We start from the raw sequence: 19096 nt of genomic DNA, 5'->3' as shown, positions 1-19096 counted from the left end.
GATCTTTTCTATTCTAAAAATTCTTAAATATTTGAATAAAAGACTCTTAAATTCCGTTTAAATTAGGTTTTATTCCCTATTTAAATTATAAGGTATTATTTCAGAAGCCAATTTGTAACCCCCCCCCCCCTCCCCGTTCCAAAAAGAAACGGGTAATAAGTTTAAAAAGTATATCTGTGTGTCTATTTGTGGCATCGTAGCTCCTCAACTGATGAACCGATTTTGATAGTTCTTTTTTCGTTCAAAAGGTGACTTGATCGAAAGTATTCTTAGCTTGGTCTCATTTTTGCAGAACTTGAATGACCGGAAATATTAATAAAAACCGACTTAACGTATTTCAGAATTATGATAGTAAAAACTTATCCATACGTTTAAAATATTGGCCCCAAATTTAGAGAACTTAGTTTTCTGCCTTTGATATTTATTTGGAACTTCCAAGTTACATACGGTAAAAGCTAATATCGTATTAAGGAAATTTTAAATGCAATTCAAAACCTTTATGCGCGTGATAGGTAGCTATTTCATAGTCGGATAAGGAGAAAAGCTCAATGATTTAAAATTTCTATCCGCTGTCAGTTCATATTTATTAACAATGTGTTTTCTGACCTGCGAAATCCATCTCAATGTCAGGTCAACCCTCTGGTACATGTTTTTTTTTTTTTTTTTAATTTTTAGTTTAATATTAGTTTCTGTTATTGATTTGGGGTTTCTGTTACACTTCATTTCGGTTTTTCTCGGCATTCCTCAAAAAAAAGTGAGACTAAATTATCTATTTACTGTTTGTAAAGGTGTTCCCGGCTCTGTTATTCTGTCGGTTGGAGTAAGTCGGGTGGAATGGGTCAGCGCTTCATTTATGCTGAAATAAAATACAAAAAATATTTCTAGCCTGTCCAGTAGCAGCTTTGCACTCTTGCTCCTGTATCCTACATCTACCGAGCAAGCTAGAAATAATTTATCACATTCTATTTAAGCATTAATGCAGCATTGACCCGTTCCTTCCAACCCTCCCTCAATTTTGACGGAGATTTCTTTAAAGAATAAATTATAATCTTGATTATATTTTTGCCGAAGATGACATTTTTTGAAGAAGCAGTGTTATTATTCTGACGGAAATACCTTCCGTAACAAATTAAACACTTCGATAGTTGAATTGGGTAAAAAAAAAAAAAGAGAGATCCGTACCTGCGGATCTTGACACTAATGATCCGGATCCATATCAGTATCCGGGGATCTACTTTTTTTGACGATCCGGCGCATCACTACTACTGTGACCCGTTTAATCAAAAATATTATTTTAAATTATAATTTAGAATTTTGTTGAGCAATATTTTACTCAAAATTTTGTACCAAAGTTTTATAGGTTACCTAATTTTAAAGTAATTTAAAGATTATGCAAAAATTTTTGCTGTTAGCAAGTTACACTATTTTGCTCATTTCTATGTAGCATCTTTTATATCTGAAATATTTTGCTGAAGCAAGTGTAACGTTGCTTCAATCTTTAAAAAAAAAAAAAAAAAAAAAGATTTTTGAAGGTGTCAGAATAGTTTCTGTTTTAAGTGATGGATATAACTGAAACCAAGCCCTGTTTTTTCTAGTTTCAATCTTAATCTATTTAAAGTTTTATTTTTTATATATTTGTAAATGTATAACTGTTGTGCTAGTATTAGCATCTTTGATCTTAACTTTTAAATTTTCAAACATTTATTTTTTCCATTTATGATTAAGTAGAGCTTAATCTTTAATTTTCTTGTTTTTTCTTACTGTTACTAGTTTTAGTTTAATTTATGCTAATTAAATATGTTATTTTCAAATCAGTATCTAATGGAGACTTTGCAGAAAAAAATTGCTAATGTAAAGTCATATTTTAACTACATAAAATATTACATACATAGACATGTGTAAATTTCTTATGCATTCAAAAAATAAACGTTTCTTTTATCACAGTTTGTACAAAATAAATCAATCCTGACAAATGCTCGAAAAATATTGAGAAATTTGTATTAAAAAAAAATTGCTCATGTATAAAAAATTAAATACTTTAGCTTTTTAAAATTAAAATAGTTAGTATATGTGGTGTATAATATACTTGTGCAGTTTCAACTAAATCAACATTTGTAACATTTGCTCTCAGATTTTGCTGATTTATTATTTCATTCTTTCCTTCATATCAGTGTTATTCTTAGGTATTTTAATTTAAAAATAATAAATCAAATGATAATAAATTAGCTACATTCCATAGTATCTTGAAAATGGTGTGAACGTGGCATTATAACTGCTTATGCATTCAAAATATATAGCTAAAAAATAAAAGACAATGTCTCTATTTATGTAATCTATAAGTGTTAAATTCTGTTACTAGGTGGCCCACGTATTTCATGGAATCAAGCTGCGTCCTCACCTCCAGCTTCTACGCCTCCTACTACAAACAGTGTACTTGCAAATCAACTCAATATGCCCTCTAATAATTTGCCTTTAAGACCTCAAATGCAGCCCAATCAAGCAGTCCCTAATATTGTGTCTCAAGCTCAACCTATGAATCCTGCGCAAAGTTAGTTTGCTGTTGCTTTTTTTTTTTGCTATCCTATCTGTGTGTTGCTATGCTTTCCTTATTTCTATCTAACTTAAAAAAAGGGGGGGGGCATTGTCAATTCATTCCATATTTTTGTTTATTTTCCTTTTTTACCCTTTGTATCCATAATTTTTCATTAACTGCTTAATTATTTTGCCAGAACACCTTTCAGGTATCGCAGAATATCCCTTTTCTAATTTGCTTAAATGACGTTCGATAAACTTATTTTTCAAAGTCAATCCATTGTTCACTCCTATTTATCTATGACTAGTCTTTTATTTTAGTATTTTCAGTCAATAGCTATTAGTTTTCCAGTAAAGTATTGATCGGAAAACTGTTGCAAACCGGTTTAATAGTTAAACAAACGAAGTTGAGTTAAGTATAAACACTAAAATTGAAAAGGAGCCTAAATTAATAAATACAATACTTATATTTGTGACTGCATATCTTAATTTATGTAATTGATTTGAACACAAAATTATTCGTCATAAATGTGCTTATTTTTGTGTCAAATGTGACCGAAAAACAAAAGAGTTAAGTGGTTAAATGAACTAATTTTTGTAATTAATTTTTGAGTTGGTAGACAGTGATCTAAATTAGGTTCGCTGCTTGGATTTGACTATATTTTTTCTTCAGAAAGAATGTTAAAGGTTGAAAATCAGTAGTTTTCTTGTTCATTGGAAAGACATACTTCAGTTCTTCATTATTCAATTTGTGAAGCTTATTGTTTAAACAAGTTGGTTGCCATTACATTTGTTTTGTTGTTAGTTGGTTACATTTGTTTTAGAGCTTGTCTAAAACAAATGTAAAATTCATTCATCCCGTCTGTTTGTGGATGAAAATTTTTAGGTTCTCTAATTCCTAAAGTAATGTAAGTAAAATTAGTATTCAAATGAATCTCGTGCAGAACTATTGCTTTAGTTTTTAATGCTATCCCTCAAAGCAAACAAACAACAGTTTTTTTTTCTCTAAGTATGAACTATTTCTCAAAAATAATGCAAAGATGTACACAAAAATTTGTATACATATGAATCTTGATGGGAAGTAATGCTGATAAGGTTTGGGCACTGCTTTCTCTAGAAATTTTTCTGGAAACTGGGGAAAAAAGAAAAAAAAATGCATTCTTTTATGAACATTGATAACTAAATAGTTTCCCTTTAGAAACATAAAATATTGTCGCCTCAGAGCAACACTAAGCCATCTAATTCCAGGAAGGACACTAAGATATCCTGCTGTTGCTCAGAGGTGACAATATTTAACTATTACTTTTCGAATAGTTAGTCCTGAAGATAATAGAAGCATTAAACTTAATTTTGGACGTTATATTGGAATGAAGGGCTCAGTTTTGACAATGAATGTTAAAATAGCATTGCATCTTGGAATAGGGAAAGGGATTTCATGCATCAGTCACTATAGTGAAAAAGTGGAAATAATGGGAAATCATTCCAAAGAGTGAAAAATATGCTAAATCAATCATGTAACTGTAACTTACGACATTTATCGTTGACGATTTTAAATGGTTGATGTTACTTAATTCAAAATAATTATAGCATTTAAAAAAAATTTGCATTGTATGTGTGCTGTAAAAATAACATAAATTTACTGCAGTTCATTATTTTTCTGCACACTAGTTGAAATTCCTAGTCATTAATTTATTTTATTTTTTAGATGTTTTAAATCAGCCTGGAGCTCTTCAGAGAAATATGAATGTCAATGCTATTCGCTTGGCAAACACATCACCCGGTCCTGTTCCTAATCAAACCAATCCCATGACTGTTCAGATGACATCGGTTCAGCTGCATCAGTCATTTGGGCAGGCTGCTCAACAAGCACCTCAGCAGTCAGTCAACATGACGACTGGCATGCCTACAACAGTGCAGCCCAAGTTGGGAACTGTCGCTGGTGGCAATCAAATGATTCAATCTCAAGGACAACAAATGGCACCAGTGTCGTCTACCAATATGGGACTTCAGTCGGTGCCTGGGGGTATGCTCCCCATGACTCAGGGCACTCCACAGCAAGGACAGCAGACAACTAACCCTGCAGTGAACACAAAAGATAGGCGCACGATATGGCAGGGAATCATTGAATTCCACGAAAAACCTTTGGTTGCAACTCAACCTCAGCAAAGAGTTTCTCATAGCCTGTCCTGTACTTTTTCTTCTATGGTTACTAATGGAGAATCTGATGTGTAAGTGATGTGCACACATCTGATTTATGTAGTATACTTTTTCTTTTCATCTGTAGTTTTTTTTCTTTGTGCATGAGTTGAAAAATCATTTTAAGAAGAGTGCCAAAATTGTTTAATATCTTTCTAAAGTAATACTGTCAGCACTGCTTAATCGGATAACTGATAAACAAATACCTCGCTTATATGAATAAAATCTCTTGGAACCGAATATTTCCCCATAAGTGTGATGTTAGAGATCCCCGCTTAATCGAATAATTTTCCCCATATAATCGAATAATAGTGATCAGCTTTCGCGTATATTTTTGCTGAGAAAAATTTTGAAAAATAAATTAAATAAGAGCAATTATTGACGTAAAAATTTAAAATAGTGTTTTTCGGCAAACAATCGATGGGAAAACTACATTCATATTCCATCAAAGCATTTCCACTAGTCTATCTAGTTTCTTTTATAGTTGCCATTACCAAGAGACAATCGATAATTTAATTAAAAAACAAAGCGAAGTATAAACATTGCAGACAATAAGAAATTGATAAATAATAATTACGTAAAACAAGGTAGTTGAAGTTAGAAAAGTATTCTCAAAATACCTTGAGCAAGGAATCCCTAAAAATAGCAGCCCTAGGATACGGCCTAGTTGACCTATTCATTAATACCATGCTACAAGGGCTGTTAAGGATTTTGAAGGCTGTTAAAAATTCTGGTTCATAAACCCACTATTCTGAACCCATATTATCCATTCTTTGCATCAAATGTATTTTTTAATTAAAAGTTTTGTTTGTATGTAAGGATTTCTAATTTTGTGAACTTTTGGATCATATTTTGATGTTTATATATATATATTTTTTATTTTTTAGTAATGCTGATAAGTGGCCAAACCGACTGATACTTCAACTCATTCCTAGACAGCTTTTTGTTTTAGCTAACCTTTTCAGCACCTTAAAAACATCTGCAAGACATATTTTAATCCATTTTAATCAAGAATCTGAAGCCCTAGCAAAGCTGTGTAAGATGATGAGCTCTGGTCTGGTAAGAGAAACATTTCAAATTTAAATAATGCAATTCTTCTCAAACAAAAATGTTTCTAGTGCAATAACTAGTTGATCTGGCTAAAATTTTTCAACACATTGCAATTGTTTCAATAATTGTAGCAAAAAGTTTCCTATAAATTAACTCCTTGGAGGAAACTATGATCTTTTGAATGAAAATATATGAAACCTTTTTTTTAAATCGTTGAGAATTCTTAATCATATGCAATGAAAACTAAATATTAAGTGCTTCTATATTGTTTGTGTCCAAATTTCTGATAAAGACATAAGCAAATGAAGTTTTTTAACTTTATTTTGTTTATCTGGCACATTTGTTTTGAAAAAACAAATGATTCTTGCAATTTTTTTTTATTTTGGATCAATTGATAAGGTACACTTGTGTAAAATCTTTTATTAATGTTGGTTTTGATTATTAAAAAATCAATTAACCACTTGAAGGCTCTTGCAGTCCAAATAGTTATACAAACTTCTGTTGCACGAATTTCTTTTAATATAACCAGTTTCATTTATTTCTATAACGATTTCTGTATCAAATATTGGATGAAAATGAATTTTATGCAACATTTATTTGCATCAGTATGTTCTGACTTTATTTTGAATGGAATTTAAAAATTAAAAATAAACTTTTTGCTTATTATTATTAATAAAAGATATGTTAACAGTTTTGTTTTAAAATTTCCTTAGGTTGGATGCATTCAGTTTCCTCCAACATGTGACACAAAAATTATGGTTCTTTTATATATGCCTGATAAAAGGATATACATGGGATTTATTGCAAATGACCAAGAAAGTTTTTTCAATAGTATTAGACAAATGTATGAAAATCACCGCAAAACACAGCAACAGAAACAAAGGGTATGTGTCTTCTTCATTATCAAGTAATGTTGTTTTTTCCCAGAAATTTTTGAAGTCAATTTGTGTCTGATCTCTTTCTGTTTAAGATGCAGCAACAAATGGGGAATAACATGCCGCCATCGGATGGTATGGTACTGTCTTCAACAAATGCAGCAAATCCGAATATGATGATTAATCAGGTTAGTAAATGTTTTTGAATAAGTTAATCTTACAAGTTTATGAAGAGAGAAATTTTTTTTCAAGCTCAATAATGATTATGTTTTATGGTGGGCAAATAAGATTACTATCTAGTATAAATTACAGGCAAACAGTCATCTGTTAAGCCTTTAAGCACTGTTAAGCATTTCAGTTTGTTTTTTAAGCACTGAAACATGTTAAAAGTTTGAAATATATGATAAGATGCGCACAAATGTGATGAACGCAAGCTACAAGCTGCGGTAAAAATGAATTTTGGTTGCAATTTACTGTATTGACATAGGTGGCACGAATGGGGAGGGAGGCAAGGGAGGAACTGCCTCCTGACTTTCAAAAGTAAAGGGGCCTTGCCCTCTTTCTTTTCAGAATTAAAAATTAATGATCGATTGTAAAATAATCTCTTATAGGGTGGATTGATTTATTTCATGAAAGTAACTAAAAAATGAACTTTTCTCATCTTATTTCATAAAAATGGAACTTTGAATTGGAAGAAGTAAGTCTACGGTGGCCATCAGTTCCAATTGTTGAGGCTATATTCCACATTTTTTGGAGGTCATGGACCCCGTAATGCAAAGCCCAATCTAGTCCAATTTCTTATTTTAAAAAAAAAACAGCTTCATGGGCCGTGCCCCCTTACCCCACACACTTCTTTTGACCTCCAACTTTATTGGTGCACTAGTCGCCACTGTGTATTGCATTCATTTCTCTTCTTGCTACAGTGAATTCAATGAAGAGTGTAAAAAGTAAATTTCTTAAAATAATTGCCTGCAATTTAGTCATTAAATATCTGTTTAAAAAACATTTTTGAGCTTGGGTTTATTGGTTTATTTACTTGAAGCATTTTCTTCTCAGAAGGCAGTTGAAATGTTGACTGTGCCAATTTGATTCTGAAATAAATTTTCTACAGAATTCATCCTTCAAACTCCAGAGAAATCCCTAATCAACTGCCAACGATAAAGTTCAAACCCAGTCTTCTGAAAACAAAATGCTGTCAGAGCAAAAGCTGTACCATCAGCCAACAGACTATGTAATATTCAAAACTGTTCAAAAGTTTGCTCACTATTGAAGTTAAGATACTGATACAAGTTATGTAAAAATTAGAAAACTTTTCAAATAATTCAGTAGCTTATCCCTGGATTCAAACAAAAATTATTTTTATTACTTTTATTTTGTTGCTTTCAAAGTTATTATTTGAGTAAAACCTAACCTTAAGTAAACAGAATTTTTCCAGTCTGTGAAAATGAACAAATTGCCATATTTCAGATGGCAGCAAATTATTAAATTTTTTAAAATTTGAAAATACCCTTAAAAAAAAAAACATTTATTGTGCTATATAGATGCAGGAAAGTTTCTTTTGAATTCTTGGCAATTTAAATTTTCATTTAAAAATTACCAAAAAATCTTGTACTGTGTATACATAAGTAAACATAACTATTTCTTTTTACTACAATCTAAACAATCTATCCATTATTTAATAGCAGACAAGGAAATCATGTGGTGTAACCATTGTACTTTTTAATTTCATTAATTAAATTAGATGCAGAAAAGCATTTATTTAAATGCTTCTACTTTTCTATAAAATTTCTTCATCTATTTAAGGATATGTATAAATCAAAAAGATCAGAACTTAAAATCCATTTCCCCTTTTACTCTATTTTGTACAATTTTACAATATTAATAATTTATATGAATGATTTTCAATCTTATTTTAATAAAGGACCAAATTTTTATTAGCTGATATAGCTTTTCGAAGAAAGATGCAAAATGCAGGCCTAGCATAAAATTATTTTATGAATAAATTAAAGGTGTTTTCAGCATTTCACACATTTCATCTTTTCAGCCTTCTGCAGCTAATTTGAACCCTAACAACAACCAGATGGCCTCACGTATGCCAATGAACCAGCAGCAAGTTGCTCTGAACAACCCAGCTTCCCAGGGTCAGGCACCAAATACTACAATGGTCCATTCCACAAATCTTAATCAGCAACAGCAGCAGCAGCCCTCTATGTCACAAGCTGCCAGGTTATCTCAATTAGAGGCTGCAAGGCAGCAGAACCTGGTAAGATCCCAAAATATGTCTTGGGTAAGGTCTTAGGTTATTAAAAATATTCTTTGTTTCTCTCATCCTGCTTTCCAGTCTCTTAAGTCATTTTAAAGCATTAAAAATGCTTAAAAATTAAAATTACTAAGCATTTAAGAGCGTTTTCACATGCTTAAATTTTAAATATGTGTAGTTACTGTATTTTTATTTAATACTAGCCGTACTCTTACGGCGATGCCCATGCTAAGAATTTAAAGGCAGTTCGTTGAGTAAAAGAAAAAACACCCTTTCTCCCCTTGATGTGAAATGATCATTTTTTCTTTAACTAAAATTCCTACACACCTTTTCAAAAAAACCTATGAAAGTTTCTTTGGAATTGAAAACTATTTGCCAAAACATTAAAATAGATTTACAGTTGCTTTAAAACTTAAAATAATCCTCCAACTGTATAGTTCATCTCTTAACGAGTCTAGCAACCACGCTTTTGTAACAATGTCTTTTAGAGAGTCTTTTTTTTTTTTTTTTTGTGTGTGTGTGTGTGCAATTTAACATACTTTGCCAAATAAACAAAAAAGAAAACAGAGTACCTTTCAAATGTAAAATAAATCAGCAACTGTATTGCTTATTGCCAAACTCAGCAGGAGACCACGCTACCGTAACCCAGCTCTTAGCGAGCAAAGCAAACTCTGATTGATTAGCTATCCCAGCTGTCTAACAAAAAAGAAGAAAAAATCCGTTTGAACATTTGGTAATCATCATCAAAAAAGAAAAATAAAAAGTCGTATATTTTATTTGATTAAAAACATATCAAAATTTTTTTCTTAAATTTAAATTAATTCGCTAAAGCATCGAATTACAGATACAGTTGCATTAAAACTTAAAATAATCCTCCAACTGTATTGTTCATCGCCTAATGCGCCCATCGACCACGCTTTCAGAACCCAGCCCTTTTGCGAGTGAAGCAGATGTTTTTTTTTTTTGCAATTGAAAATGTATTGCCAAATAAATAAAAAAGGCATCAGATTACATTAACAGTAGCTTTCAAATGTAAAATATTTCACCAAATTTATCTCCAAAGTCGCCAAGTGAACCCCTATCGTAACCCAGCTGATTAGAAAGCGAAGCGAACTCCGATCAATTAGCAATCCCATCAAAGGAAAAAAAGTCCTTTGATCAAGAGGAATCCCCCCCCCCTCCAATGTAACATAATCATTTTTTTTAACTAAAATGCGTAAACACTATTTAAAAAACCTAAAAACCATTCTTAGCTATTTAAAACTAGGGATGCACCGGATATCCAATAACTATCCGGTATCCTCCCGCCTATCCGGCTGATTTTTTAACTATCCGGAACTATGAGGTATCCGATCCGGCAAGCTACTCCGGATCCGGATATCCGACAGTTTTTTGCAGGATATCCGGGCAGTTATCTGGTAAAAATGTGAGAGATATCCAGGGTTGATGTGGGGTTATCCGGTACGAAATGAGGGTTTAATTTTGAATTTACTTTTGCAAAAATTCCAATTAAAGCTTTCACTGTTTCATTAACTTTTTTGATGATGCTTTCTCTTTTAATTGCTGCTTCAAAAACGACCATTCCTCTTCAAACCTAGCTTCTGGCATTCCCCCGCGTCCCCCCCCTCTTCCTTCGCGAATCTGCTGACGGTATGATGCCAATAAAGTCGACCTTGAAATGGTTCATATCAAAGCGCTTGAAGTTGGAGGAGCGGCCGTGTTGAAAATTAAAATGCAGTGAAGTTCCGACTTGCGGGAGGAATGCATTCCACTACTCCTCTCTAAGTTGAAATTTAGCGTAGTAGAAAAATGTATGAATTCAGATTTTTAGAAACACACTAAAAAATTTTAGGCATTTGTAAACACCTCTCAAACTATTTTGAACCATTTCTTAACTGTATATTATCGTTTCTTGCATAAAAAAGCTGTATTATTCAACATAAAACTGTGTTACGATGTACAAAATTGATGGTCATTGGGAGAGAGACATGTAAATAAAACATTAATATAGTTACAGTGTATTAATAATTTAATAATGCACGCTTTGGTGCCATTATATCTCATGAACATTAAAACAAAGAATGAAAGAAACTAATGAAAAATGCGGAATAGTTGCACTGAAACAAAGCAATGTTTAGAGTAGTACGGTGTGGAAACTTCCGTTTTCAGTGATACTAAAAGGATGAAGAACCATCAAGAAACCAATATGTAGTGACCAATGACGTAGTCGATGCTTGCACCCAGTGCGCGCAGTTGTACAAACGAACTATTTTCGAAATTATATTTGCTTGTATATTTCTACACATGCTAAAATCCTTTCATTGCATTCATTTATATCCAAAATTTTCCCCGGCTAAAACCTCTTGTTTTAAAGTACTTAAATGCTCCGCTAAGTTCAGTAAACTCAGAACGTTTATTTTGTGGAGCTAAAAGAATTTATACAGAAAACAGAAACTGACTATCACGGAATAATCCAGAAGAACTTCTGTTTGTAATGAAAAATCTAAAATATTCCCCTGCATTGATAAATAAAGATAATAAGTGTATATTGCATGAAATGAAGCATAATTCTAACTGTCATATTCAACAACGATCTTAACTTGAGTCCATTGGAAATTTTAGAATGTTGAATAAAGTAATAATTGCTTATCACAGAATAATTATTTTAATTAAGACTTTCAACTGATATTTAGCATTTAAAATAGACGGTGAATATAGCAATGAGAAATAAGAGCTATAAGTTATTGCTTCATTTTCTTCTTTCTAATTTTTTAATTGTATAGTATAATTTTTAATAATACAGTGAAACCTCTCCTAACGGACACCCCTTTAATGCGGACACCCCTCTTATGCGGACAGTTTTTAATTCCCCGGCAGAGAGACATTAAACCTAATGTATAAGGAACCTCTCTCGTACGGACACCCTCAAATACGGACACCCTTTTCGAAGTCATTTACATTGATATATCCTTTTTTGCGGACAGTATTTAAAACTTGAGAATTAAATAGCTACTCCATTGAAAGGCTTCATTTAATGCAAAGTCGACCAGCTTATACGGAGATAAAAAAAATATTTCTTTGCAATTTTACTTTGCATCTACTGCGTAGCAAAAAATTTTCAGCTTGACACCGAAATGCATTTTTCATTCCAAAAAACATCATCAAATCGTCAAAAATAAAAGAAAAGAAAAGAGAAAATGATTATTCTGCAAGTTTCTGTCTATATACCCCCACCCTCCCCCGTTGCCTTGTTCCTTTTCAGATGACTAACAAGCAGGCGTGTTGTGTCTAAGTGGAGCCGAGTTGACGCGCCATCTAACAAAAATATTTTATAGAGAGTAAAAGTAAAGCCAATGCAATATCATAAAGTAAACTTAAGGGTAAAAGCATTCAGTTGTTTCATCGTTCTCATTGAAATGGCTCTGAATACTCATCGTCAGCGTCGTACTCTTTCTCTTAAAGAAAAAATTGAAGTTATAGATTTCGCAGAAAAAAATAAAATTGGAATACGGAACATTGCTGAAAAGTTTGGTGTGGGACGCACACAAATTTGCTGTATATTAAAAGGAAAAGAGAAGTTTAAGAAAGAATGGTTCATAAATGGAAACCAAGAGAAGAAAAAAGATTTTCCTAAAAGTAATGCCCTTGCAGTGGATGAAATTGTGTTTAAATGGTTTGTGTCCGCAAGAAGCAAAAATATTCCGATTTCTGGCCCTATTTTACAAGAAAAGGCGAAAGAAGCAGCTACTGAAATGGGTATAGAAAATTTCAAAGCTTCCAATGGATGGTTAGATCATTTTCGAACGAGACATGATATCGTTTTTAAAAAAATATGTGGTGAATCCATGGATGTGGATGCTGATGTTTGCGAGAAATGGTTTGAGAAAGTGCCTAGTTTGATTGAAAATTACGAGCCATGTGACATTTATAACATTGATGAGACCGGTTTGTTTTATAGAGCTCTGCCAGATAAAACCTTAACTTTACGGAAAGAAAACTGCTCTGGTGGCAAAATCTCCAAAGAACGCTTAACAGTTTTGTTGGGTGCCAGCATGGATGGTACAAAATTAAAACCAGTTGTCATCGGAAAAGCAGCCAGACCTCGGTGTTTTAAAGGACTGGATATAAAAAAATTACCTGTAGACTGGTATTCAAATAGAAGAGCGTGGATGACAACCAGTGTCATATCTGATTGGCTTGTAACTTTTGATAAGAAGTTGGGGAGAGAAAAAAGGCATATTGTTATTTTTATGGACAACGCGCCCTCCCATCCCAAAGACTTTCACTTGAAAAATATAGAAATAGTCTTCTTGCCAGCAAACACAACATCGAAATGAAAACCTATGGATGCTGGGATAATTCAAGCATTTAAAATTCAATACAGACAACTAGTTATGAAGCATTTAATCAATAAAATGGAAGAAACTAAAACAAGTAGCGAATTGTCCAAAACAATTGATGTGTTAGATGCAATCAGCTGGGTTAAGCATGCATGGAAGGAAGTTAAAAAAGAAACAATAGTAAGTTGCTTTAATCGCGTTGGATTCAAAAAAGGATCTGCCACAGAGGAAATTGACAACGAAGTTGATTGTGACAATGATGGATCCGATTTGCAGTCGTTAATGCAACAGGCAGGGTTCACAAATGTGACCACTGAAGACTATGCTCCCATCGACGACCAAGTTTTCACTGAAGAAAGCGAAACAGAAATTGCAAGCATAGTGCGCGAAATTAACGAAGATCATACAGTTGAGGATGACGATGAAGATGAACTGTCCGTAAAAGAAGACGTTAAAACAATTAAAAATGTTAACGAAGCTTTAAGCGTATTAGATGGACTCAGGGAATTTTCAACTAAACACAACGATCCTGAAGGACTAGACTTGGTACAAGAACTTAAGATACATTTCGAAAATGAAAGACTTTCATCAATCAAAACATATCAACAGACATCAATCGAACAATTTTTTAAAAGTACAAATTAGGTATGTAATTTTTATGCGAACCTGTTATTTAAATCTCTTTGAGTGTGCAAAACTGTAATATTTGAATTTAACCTGATAAAATAATTGTTTATTATGTATATGTTGGTAAAAACTAGTAAATTAAAAAAAATCTATGCATATGAAAGAGTAGAATTCACACATATTTCATTTAAGATTTCAAAAAACATAAACAAATAACTAAAGTTAATTAAATTAAAAAAACCTTTGTAAAGCGGACACCCCTCCCTTACGGACAAAAAAGTTTGTCCCGTTAGTGTCCGTAATAGAGGGGTTTCACTGTATATTTAAGAATTTAATTCGTATTTTTTAAGAATGTGTATTTTTATTTTTTCTAGAATTAAAGTAAAATTTAAGTTCATTAATCAAATATAAATTTATAAATTCATTTAAGAAAGATTGAACATGTTTAGCATATTTTTTAATATTATATATAAGATGTTAATTTGCATCATTAAAAATGTGTAACTTTATTTTTTGGAATTTAGTAAAATTTCAAGTTGATTATTTAAGAATTGGTTCATTAATTTATTTTTAAAAGCGTGAACGTGTTTAACACGACTCTTAATAGTTTGTTTAAAATGTTAATTTGCATCATTTACGAATATGAATCTTTATTTTCTGAAATTAAAGTGAAATTTTCAGTTGATTATTTAAGTATTTTATTTATGTTTTAAAAAAATTGTTAACATGTTGAGAACGACTTTTAATAATATATTTAAGATAATAATTTGCATTTTTACTTTCTTCTATATCTAATATATAGAAGAAAGTATTGGAATCGTGCAAATTTTCAAATTTCGAATTTCGAATTTGACGGATTCGAACGTTTTGAGGTGTGCTGAGTCCATTTCAACTATTTTTGGAAAATGTCTGTCTGTCTGTGTGTATGAGAGTGTATGTGTGTGTGTGTCACGTCTGTGTGTGACCAGTTTTTTGTGGCCGCTCTACAGCAGAAACTACCCAGGTAGCATTAACTCATCGGATTTTGCTCGGCCGATCATCGACTCCTCCTAAACTCATTGCGTAATGCACGCTGATATCGTTGCGATCAGAATCCGAGAACGGTTTTCGATGAGCTGTTTTTTATCGGAAAACTATATCGTTACGATCAAATTTTCCGATGAGAATTTGCCGAGCTGCATTTCATCGGAAAAAGAGATCGTAACGATCAAATTTTCCGATGAAAATTTGCCGAGCTGCATTTCATCGGAAAAAGAGATCGTAACGATCAAATTTGCCGATGAAAATTTGCCGAGCTACATTTCATCGGAAAAAGAGATCGTAACGATCAAATTTTCCGATGAAAATTTGTCGAGCTGCATTTCATCGGAAAAAGAGATCGTAACGATCAAATTTTCCGATGAAAATTTTCCGAGCGAAATTTCATCGAAAAACGAAATCGTAACGATCAAGTTTTCCGATGAAATTTTGCTAAGCTACATTTCATCAGAGAAAGAGATCTTAACGATCAAATTTTCCGATGAAAATTTGCTGAGCTACATTTCATCGAAAAAAGAGATCGTAACGATCAAATTTTCCGATGAAAATTTGCCGAGTTACATTTCATCTTAAAAAAAGTAGGTCGTTTAAATTTTCCGATAAAAATTTTCCCAATCTAAATTTTTTGGAAATCTCCCAACTGTTAAAATAGGATAAATTTTATTATTCGAATATCGACTATTGATCAAACGTAAGGCTATACAAATCAACATTCAAGTTTGAGAATCGGAGGAAAAATGACTGAGACTTTGACTCCGAATCCGACTCCTGGATTTTGGAAGGGTTTACTTCAATTTGCTGCAAAATCAATTCAACTTTAACTCCACGATTCCAACGCCGATTACCTCACTGGAATTGCGAACAAAATGAGACTCCGGCTCTTGAATGATTTCTCTCTATCTCCAAAACAATTCCACTCCTGACTCCCAAAATTACCGACTCCAACTCTTCACTAGCTGGCGCCATAAGTATATTCACTGAATAAAATTCTCACTTTCCGTTCAGAAATCTGTCATGGCCTTGCCACCCGATAGATGGCGCCACAAATGATTTTCCATTTAATACATTATTTTCCACCATGGAGCGAGCATAACTTGTCTAGTGGTTAGCATATGAATCTCGTATTCCAGAGGACTAGGGTTCGATTCCCGGCTAGAGCGATTAAGATTGAACTCATGAATCACGCTCATCCAAAGTTGTTAAATTAGAAATTAATTAAAAATGTTATTAAAAAAATAATATATATTAAGTAATTCCCAAATGACGTCATCCGAAAATACCCCTCCTGCAAGTATTTTTCCCACTGTTATTTTTTTTCCTCCTTGCTTGTCCCTATATCGTAGTTGTTACTACTTCTCATCGTATTTTCATCCTAAATTCATCGCCTCGGAACGACAGCACTGCTCGTATATTGCTCCAAATTTCATCGTATTTTCATCCAAAATTCATTGCCTCGGAACAGCACTGCTCGTATATTGCTCCAAATCTCATCGTATTTTTATCCAAAATTCATCGCCTTGGAACAGCACTGCTCGTATATTGCTCCAAATCTCATCGGTATAGGGAGCAAAATTCATCGGATTCCGATGATCGGATTCTACTATTGCCGATGAGACATATTGGAGCAATTTCCGATGAAAACTCATCGGAATCCGATCATCGGCCGATCATCGACCGATCAAAGTTTGATCGGATTTCGATGAACGGCCGATCATCGGCCGATGAGTTGATGCTACTCAGGTACCGCATGAAATCGAACGAAATTTGGTACACATATGTACCCCTATGTGAACTTGTGCCCATTGGTTTTTGGCGCGAATTCCTTCAAAGGGGGTGGAGCAATGGGACGTTTTTTGAGTTACGCGTGCTTGCTATTCCTCAGGAAGTAACTGGCGGAATCAAACAAAATTTGGTCCATATGTTGCCATTAACAGGAACAGGTGCTTATTAAATTTTGGTGTCAATAACTCAAACGGGGGTTGAGCTATAGAACGTTTTTTATCGTCTATTGTGACTGCTGTATCTCAAGAAATAATGAACGGAATAAAAGAAAAATTTATCGACAAGTAGCCCCCTAGAGGGTACAAAAGCTGATTTTATTTTGGTGTCAATAGCTGAAAAGGGAGTGGCGCAATCAAACGTTCTTTTTTTTGATTGTGAGTTCCGTATCTCAAGAAGTAATGCTACCTTCCGGATGAAATTTGGAATAAATGTCAATCCATATGAAAACAGGCGTTGGTTCAATTTTGGTGCCAATTACTCCATGGGGGGGGGGGGGGCTTTTTTTTGTGTGAATAAAAATAGCTTTATAAATGCAACAATAAGAAAGATAAATTGTAATAGACTGTCTGCGTATTTCTCGTGATTTTAATTGTATGGAAATGATCGGAAATATTAACTCAATGATTTAAAATTTTTAACTGTTGCCATCTTGCATTGTTAACAAATAAAATATTTGTAATTAATTCAAGCAAGGCTTTTAAAATAACTTTCAATTTTCGCTCTTTGCTTTGCTTTTGTAATAATTCAGACATTGGGATGGTCGTCAAGTTTTTGCTTGTGTAATTTTGTTTTTGTTGGGAATATTGCTTCCTCGTCAAGCATGGGGAGGGATCAGAAAAAAAAGAGAAAAATATAGAAGAAAGTTTCGTGATGGCCACAACATACTAGTTTAATAATGTGAATCGATATTTTCTGGAATTAAAGGGAAATTTTAAGTTGATTATTTAAGCGTAAGTTTATTAATTTGTTTTTAAGAAGTGAACGCATTGAGAATGACTTCTTAATACAGTATTTAAGATGCTAATTTGCATCTTTAGAGAGAGTGAATCTTTATTTTCTGGAATTGAAGTAAAATTTTCAGTTGATTATTTTAGCATAAGTTTATTAATTTGTTAACTGGGGTGCCCACCTAGGGGGGGGGGATGTTTTAGGGGTATTTTTCTCTCTTTTGGGGGCTTTCTATTTGGGGGGGGGGAATTTATGGTTTTTAGGGGATGGGCCCTTGCTCTTAGGAGGGGCACCCCTGTATTTAAGATGCTAATTTGCATCTTTAGAGAGAGCGAATCTTTGTTTTCTGGAATTAAAGTAAAATTTTCAGTTAATTATTTTAGCATAAGTTTATTAATTTCTTAACTGGGGTGCCCACCTGGGGGGGATGTTTTAGGGGTATTTTTCTCTCTTTTGGGGGGCTTTTTATTTGGGGGGATGTTTATGGTTTTTAGGGGGTGGGCCCTTGCTCTTAGGGGGGCACCCCTGTATTTAAGATGCTAATTTGCATCTTTAGAGAGAGTGAATCTTTGTTTTCTGGAATTAAAGTAAAATTTTCAGTTGATTATTTTTGCATAAGTTTATTAATTTGTTAACTGGGTTGCCCACCTAGGGGGGAGGGGTGTTTTAGGTGTATTTTCTCTTTTTTTTTGGGGGGGGAGGAGCTTTCTATTTTGGGGTATTTATGGTTTTTAGGGGGTAGGCCCTTGCTCTTAGGGGGGCACCCCTGTATTTAAGATACTAATTTGCATCTTCAGAGAAAATATACCTTTATTTCTGGAATTAAAGTAAAATTTTAAGTTGATTATTTAAGTTTATTTATTTATTTTTTGAGTCAAACTGGTCCTGTTTTAATATTTTCTTTTTTAACTTGTATGTTAGAAAATTTTACACGTGTATTATCTGTAATAAAAATGATTTCAAAGCAAAGTTTTATTTAAAGTTATTTTTAAATTGGAAACATGTAAATGTATTACTTTATGATGAAGTTTAAAAAAATTTCTACACGTCATGCAAATCTAACAACAAATACGACTCATTATACGACCTTTAAGATTTCAACTATGAATAATTAAAAGTTTGAACCATGTGTACATTACATACAGAGTTAATTTTTGCCGCAAATTTGTCTCTTTCGAAAAAATCTGTCGAAATAAAACAATATTTTAATGTTTCATTTTATATATAGCACAATTCCTAAATTAAAATATAGAGACTCTAAAAAAGTACATTTGAATGTACTTAACATGTTTTTAAAGAAATGATATGTGGACCAAGTTTGATTTATTGTTTTGAAACGTTGTAAAAAAATGTGGAAACATGCAATGCAATCGAAATGCCGGATATCCGAATCCGGCAGGTAAGGGGGCATCGGATATCCGGTATCCGGCAAAATCACTATCCGGTGC

At 32.9% G+C, this 19096-nt stretch overlaps 1 protein-coding gene across 1 annotated transcript in view; it reads left to right on the top strand.

Annotated features, from left to right (window-relative positions):
• LOC129220053 (mediator of RNA polymerase II transcription subunit 25-like) overlaps positions 1-19096 on the top strand; it is a 61892-nt gene that overhangs the window by 29361 nt on the left and 13435 nt on the right. The window contains 6 exon segments of the mRNA XM_054854393.1: positions 2360-2548; positions 4238-4760; positions 5616-5787; positions 6492-6662; positions 6749-6841; positions 8698-8916. Coding sequence (XP_054710368.1) covers positions 2360-2548; positions 4238-4760; positions 5616-5787; positions 6492-6662; positions 6749-6841; positions 8698-8916 — 1367 coding nt within the window.

Source organism: Uloborus diversus, chromosome 4, assembly GCF_026930045.1.
Source record: "Uloborus diversus isolate 005 chromosome 4, Udiv.v.3.1, whole genome shotgun sequence".
NCBI classification, from domain to species: domain Eukaryota; kingdom Metazoa; phylum Arthropoda; class Arachnida; order Araneae; family Uloboridae; genus Uloborus; species Uloborus diversus.
The sequence above is the reverse complement of the archived record's forward strand: the minus strand, read 5'-3'. Positions and strand labels throughout refer to the sequence as shown.